This window comes from Branchiostoma belcheri, unplaced genomic scaffold (genome assembly GCF_001625305.1).
Source record: "Branchiostoma belcheri isolate BF01 breed outbred unplaced genomic scaffold, Haploidv18h27 scaffold31, whole genome shotgun sequence".
Taxonomy (NCBI): Eukaryota; Metazoa; Chordata; class Leptocardii; order Amphioxiformes; family Branchiostomatidae; genus Branchiostoma; species Branchiostoma belcheri.
The window spans coordinates 190,167-197,052 of NW_017803921.1; the positions used below are offsets into that span (position 1 = coordinate 190,167).

General features: G+C 43.9%; 1 protein-coding gene across 1 annotated transcript in view; it reads right to left on the reverse strand.

Annotated features, from left to right (window-relative positions):
- Positions 1-5,288, reverse strand: part of LOC109474414 (G-protein coupled receptor 54-like) — a 6,683-nt gene extending 1,395 nt beyond the window's left edge. Inside the window, exons 1-2 of the mRNA XM_019774709.1 lie at positions 4,941-5,288; positions 482-617 (exon numbers count right to left, since the gene is read on the reverse strand). Coding sequence (XP_019630268.1) covers positions 482-617; positions 4,941-5,288 — 484 coding nt within the window. The remainder of the gene's footprint in view (positions 1-481; positions 618-4,940) is intronic.
- Between the last annotated feature and the right edge of the window lie 1,598 nt (positions 5,289-6,886).

A 6,886-nucleotide genomic window follows, 5' to 3' on the forward strand; every position in this document is an offset into this window, starting at 1 on the left:
GGCTCAACTCCCCCGTAGCGGTAATTTAGGCGGGCGAAGGGCTCTTGGCTGCCGAAGGAAACGGCTAACGGCCCGATACTAGTTTGGCATCCAGGGTAACAGTTAGACAGATCTTGTTTATTCCTTTATGGACCATGTGAATCATGCAGTACTGCGGCAGAACATGCTAGGGTTCGGATTTGGGGAGAGGAGAATCTGATTTAGCTTTTGGTTTGTGAAGAAGTGATACAGGTTGGTATGCCCCCTAGTAGCTTTCTTTGGAACGGCAAGAATCCATTTTTTTAGACTTAGGAAGGCCTAGGATTCAAGTAGAACTAGAACTCAAGTAGGTTTTGAAGGATTTTTAAGGACCCGGATTTGCTGGTATGAAAGATTTAAAAGATGATTGACATAATAACATGGATGGAAATTACGCAAATGAAAGGGTAATTTGCATAATTAAGGAGGAAAGTTGATAGATAGGTTGCGCTAGTGTCCTCACCTGCCCAGATGATGGCAGTTGTGATGGCCACGCCCACGGGTGTCCGGAACCAGGGGGTCTGAAAGGGTTTGACGATAGCCCAGAACCGGTCCAGACTCAGCACCGCCAGAGTCATACACGTGGCCTGCGCCGTCACCTGGAGCGAGACTACATGTAGGATTTGGGCAAGAAAACTACAAATACATTTTGTCGCAGTTTCATCTATATGGGTAGGATATTGTGATAACCGAATGGTTGTGTTGCTGACATCCCCAGGCACATTTTAGCTCACATGCGCTGTTATTTGTGTGTGTATCTGTGTGTCTGCCTGCCTCACAGATATCAGTATGCTCCGTGTTTGGGTTCACTTACCTGACGTGACCAGAAAATTGACCTTGAAAATCGAGTTTACTGTCCCGAAATCACTTTGGCTGCCTTCCAGACAAAGAACCCGGTAGCTTCTATGGATATGACGAGGTGTATTCGGGTTCAAACTTTATATAAGAATTTATTTATCATAGGTTCTCCTGGTCTCCAATTCTCTATGGCTGATGGTAATGATAACGTATTCCGTTACTTTATGTTCCTGTCTATTTCCAGTGACATCTACAGTTATGGAGACTGATTTAAGTACATCTAACAACGAGGCAATCAAAGCGGAAAACGACAACCTGTTATTTTCCTTTGCGGAATCCATAATGCCCATTTAGTTGATGGAACATGGCACAATACCCAATGTACTTAATGCATATCAAATATATCAGGTCCTGCGTATGTCCGACCTAGTTAGACCCGAATGCATAGGAAGTAAAAGAAAATCTGAAATGTATTTTCAACTGCTTTCAAGACGTTTCATTCCAAGAATTATTTGAACCTTTTCCCTCTACGTACGCTGTACAAAGGCCAAACTACTTAGTCATACCAGTATTTTTACAACTGAGAGCTACGGCGAAGCGCGGTCTGATTTGAATGCCAGACATTTTTAGAATAAAAGTCAGTCAGACAAGCCTGGCTGGAATTTATCCTCTTTTATCTCAGGTACGCTGCTCTAAATCTAATGATCTGAATCTTCAGTAGTACGCGACCAGAGCTAGGAGCTAGTCTATGAACTGGGGGGACAGTAGGTCACAGAAAGAGTACGCAAATGTTAAAGGGATTTGGGATTGAGAAACTATTGGGAGGATTGCTTGGATATCATTGCATAATCGTGCGCACAGGAACCTTTTCCAGGAATTCTTTAAACAAAGATCGCAAGCAAAGCGCTCAAACAAAACACACCGAAAGAATTTGGAACCAGTAAGAATGCCTTTCCGCTTTCTATGCGTATAGCCGCTATAGTGGGCGTTGTTCTGTAGGAGTATATATCTGTCTTCAGTTAGTATCAATGATATCCAACAATATAAATAACACAGACCGTCTACAACGATGGGAACTGATCAGGATTCGAACCCGGAACCTTCGGATTATTATCTGTATCTGTATCTGTATCTGTATAGCCCGTATAACCGCCTTTCGGCGTAACACACCAGCTTCGCAGGCACGCGGCGCAGCGGCAGCTGGCTATATTACACCGATCGACCTGTTACACCTAACCCTTGAACATCTAGCTCTAGACATTGTTTAAAGCTATCTATTGACAATGCCCCTACTGTACTTGGTGACAGTGAGTTCCACTCTGCGATAGTTCTAGGAAAGAATGAATTCTTGAACACCTCAATCCTTGGTTGATAACTCTGGTATTTGAATGCATGGCTATTTCTTGTTCTCTTCTGGGCTGGTATTAGTCAACAACCCGAATACAATAGCTTCGAAATTAAAATGTCAACGATCGATTGACATTTGCTTCAAATTTTCTTCGTCTCTGTTCCTAGTGAATTCTTTCATCAGTGACAACTTTGGAAGGATAAGGATACTAACCTCCAAATTTTCGATGGCTATCAGTCCATCTTGTTCACGGAGTGGCCTAATCTCGCGAGAGTGCGAGACTAGGCCCGAGACTTGCATCGGTCTGTCGGGGGATTAGGCCACTCCGTGAACAAGATGGACTGATAGCCATCGAAAATTTGGAGGTTAGTATCCTTATCCTTCCAAAGTTGTCACTGATGAAAGAATTCACTAGGAACTGTATCTATACGTGACAAATGAATCTCTTCAACGATATTCTTCGTCTCTGTGCGTCATTTATCTAAAAGCTTGGTCTCTCCGGAGTCATTACTGTCCAACAGGTCCATTAAATTCTTCCAATGGGTTATCTTCCTTGATCTTTCAGTAACTGGATTGGTTCGTTCAAAAATGCAGATAAAGAGCGACGGCGGTCTGTTTACCAGGCTAATTTCTTCTCCTATCTTTAAAGTCAAGAAATCCTAACATCGATAACTGTCGAGGGATTGACGCTTGATAGTAATCTGACCGTTTCCATCCAGTAGATCCAAACCATCTCACCCTAGCCGTGGGCGGGCGTGTAGCTAACAGAATCAAAAACTACATAGAGCAATTCTGATGAAGAGGTCAACTAGATTTTCTTCTCCCAGGATCTTTGATTGAAGACGCATTTTCAGCCACGCTGCTCCTAAATCTCTTTTAAAGCCAAATTACTTGATTACGTCTGTCTTATCTAACTTCCTCCCAGGATGCGCTGTGCCGTGAGGCACATTGTTCTGTATCGTGTAGAAGTAGAAGTTCCTTCGCAGCCTTGTTTGGGGCAGCGGCGTTTAATGTCAGAAGGAAGCGTTGGTGTGGGGTTTTTAGGGTTTAATGATGCGGCATGCAGAGGGGGCTATGCCGCGAACAGCTCTCACGGGTACAGCTCGCCGCCCAAAACAAGGACCCCTCTCCGAAAGAAAACCGTCCTCTCTAGCCGCTTGTAGAGACAAACGCTACCCCACTAGAAGTCTGTGTAGGAGACCATCTGTTATCAGGGCTACTAGGAGTCCAATTTTGATTGAAGTCGTTGGGCATAAACGACATCAATCGATTAGAATGCATTTTCAAGAATGAAACTACCTCTACCTCTCATCACGGCTATTAGGGCTCTAGATTTGATTGAAGACGCTTTGTCCGGACCTCTGTGAAATAAGATTATTTCCTACCGTTTAAATCGTACAAGACATATCACAAGTGCCGATCACTGCCAGGTCGCTAAGAAATTGCACATTCATCACGAAAACGTGAGTTCATTTGTGCTGTCTCGTATTCTAGAAATCAATGTTTTCTGGTGAAAGTTATTGAGTCTCTTTCCCGTGACCTATTTAGTAGAGAACCTGGATATCCCTCTTTTAGCCCATGAACCGCATATAAATAAAAAAAATAAAAGAAAGGATTCGTATGAATGGTTGAAACATCTGTTTTTCTTAACATCAACAGTTTGCCACACTACAAGGTGGTTGCCGCCAACTTCAGTTTCCCGCCTAAATGTTCACACCAGAATTTCTCTCATGCCACTCGCTAACGGTAGACGGTAAAGATGCATGAAATCAACACCCTCTATCGTGGAGATAAGGCACAGCTGTGTGTGCCTTGTTACCTTCGGCAAGGTGGACACCTACGCATAAAGGGTCAATGCAATGTGCCGGCTGTTGAGCGAACGCTGGGCGACTGAAACCCATGCGAAATATTATGCTGGACAAATTTCTACTAAAAGTCAGCCATAGTCAACATGATAACGCCCGAAAATATTTTTCGGCAGCTTGTAGGTTTGGTGCCAGGCACCAGGGTTGATTGTAACCCCTGCTGACTTGTCTTCGCTACCCTGTGCTTTCCCTGTCCTTGGTGCTGAAATCGTCTTCTAAGAGAATCATGCATGGATGGTGTTGATCAAAATAGTTGCATATGCTAACATATCTTAAAAGCCTGTTGAGTAAAAAGCTACATTTGAGCCTCTGCTGAAGGTTTTTTTTCCGCCCTGTGCTTTCCCTGTCCTTGGTGCAGAATGCCGAGTTCGGTATAACATTACCATTCATGGTAACTTAAACGATAAGGGTTAAACCAGCTACAAGGACTTTGGATCTTTATTATACAACCACTAGACATATCAGTCTGAATTTTGTTGGTATCTACAAAGGTTTTGTTGGTATCTACATTTGAGCCTCTGTTGACGTATTTTCACTGCCCTGTGCTTTCCCTGTCCTTGGTGCTGAATGCCGAGTTCGGTATAACATTACCATTCATGATAACTTAAACGATAAGGGATAAATCAGTGTAGAAATAGCTACAAGGACTTTGGATCTTTATTATAGAACAACTAGACATATCAGTCTGCATTTTGTTGGTATCTACAAAGATTAGCTCAATACAATTTACATAAAAATCAAAATTATATAGTCAATTATTAGCTTGAACATTCACTCTTTAAACTATGTTTGGAGTTAGGTAAACCAGGGACATCACTTTCCGTACTTATAACATTTACTAGATGCCTGCATGAATGCGTACATATAGACGCTGTATCAAGACAGTATTTACTACATGAGTAGACTCCTACCTGCATGAAGTAGAAGACGAACTTGCAGAGGAACTCTCCAAACTCCCAGGAGTGGGTGACGATCTTGGCGGCGGAGAACGGGACACAGCAGATGAGAAAAGCCAGGTCCGCCACGGCGAGGTTCACGATGTAGAAGTTGGTGACCGTCCGCATCTCCTTGTGGCGCCAGACCAGGTAGATGACCAGGCCGTTCCCGATGATGCCCACCAGGCAGATCACCGAGTACACCACCGGCACGACGATCTCCCTGGCGCCGAGCTCCGGCGTCGCCGGCTCCGTGGGACTGACTGCCGCCGTGAAAGCTGCGGTGACATTCCCGTCGAAACCCAACGACTCGTTTTGCCACATTGTGGTCGACAAAACGCTTCGTTTTTGACAAACGAATGGCTTTGATAAAGACTGCGTTTAGCTAAACGGTGTTTACAGCACTCCAGCTACACGCTGATAATGATAGGGTAAAAGCCGTACTTACACCTAATGCCGCCAGGCTGTAGGTAACTAAGCCCACAAGACTACAGATAACCCGCGCGCACGGTTTTTATGCTAAGTGATCACATGACGGAAATACGTACATGCTGCCGTCGTCCCGGCAACGCGTAGTTATTTCAATAACAAAGTGATGAACACGCCTCAGGGATGAGTTCACAGGTTCCAGTATACCAAATTGATTTTGTGTAACCCTTGTTTTTCATAAATGAAAGATGGTGTTTAAGTGTGGTTTAAAGGACAAAAAACACGCAAAATTATAGTAGAAAGATATGAAATTCCTTGAGGGATTTGTCAGTTTGTGGTAGCCCAACGTTGGGCGCCTCTAATGGAAAGTAAGTGTAAAGCCCCTGTCACACATTCAGAACCTTTCCCCGACCAACAACTATACAAGATTGGCTGAAGTTCAGGAGCATTCGGACCAGATGTAGACCATTCTGACCTTTCAATACAAATCAACCCGAATTAATTTGAGTCAAATTTGAGTACGATTTGACCACCAAACACTGCTGACCTACTCCCAAACACCAGCCATCCATTAAAAAACCATTGCCGAACCTCCCTGGACACCCCGAACAGTACCAGACCTTGCAGAACGTCAGCCAAACTTGCTCCCAACTTACACCTAACCATCTTATCTTTCAAATAGCTCTGTTAGCATTTAATTTAATATTTTAATGTCTTGGGGTGGTGGGACTACGGCGCACATGTCAACTTTGTATATTTAAATGTTAATTGTACCTTTTTTGTGTGTGGCGCTGTTAATATAAGTTGTTAACTTGAGTGCAGCGTCACACTGTCCTTGTTATGTCTGTATGTTTTGATGAATAAAAAAAAAAAACATGGTTGGGGGGAGTTCGGCAATGCATGTTCTAGAGACCATATTTGGTGCTGTGTGACAGGGGCTTTAATGCTGTGATTCAACATGGCTGGTTGCTGTGTTCGGGAGTAGGTATGCAGTAAGCTGACTAAAATCTGATTCGATTCCCATCGAAAAATAAGTGTGGCCCAAATCTTGCCATACTGCCCCCAATCTACCGCCAACCTTCACCCTCTGAGTGTAAATAGTCCCTTCGAGAAGGTTGTGAATGTATGACGGGGGCTTTAGGTACCTAGATGGCAGCTGTTCAAGGAAAAATGAGATGGCTGAAGTACATGGAAATACACTAATACTAGCGGAAACGTATTATATTATACCCTTATAGATGTCGTATCCACCATACCATCTACAAAGGCACAATTTCCCATTCCGGCACTCGTTTTACTCTGCGGGGCTGTGCTTGTGACAGCTCCGGCCTTTCACATTGATATAGTACGGGCGTCCCTAAAGCCCCTCCACACGTGCACATACATAACCTTCTCTCGACCTTACCAAGAACGCCAACTGAAGTCGGCTGAAGTTCGGGTACAGTCAGCTGGCACGACTACCTTTCTATTCATTCTCATGTCCGTAGCTACAT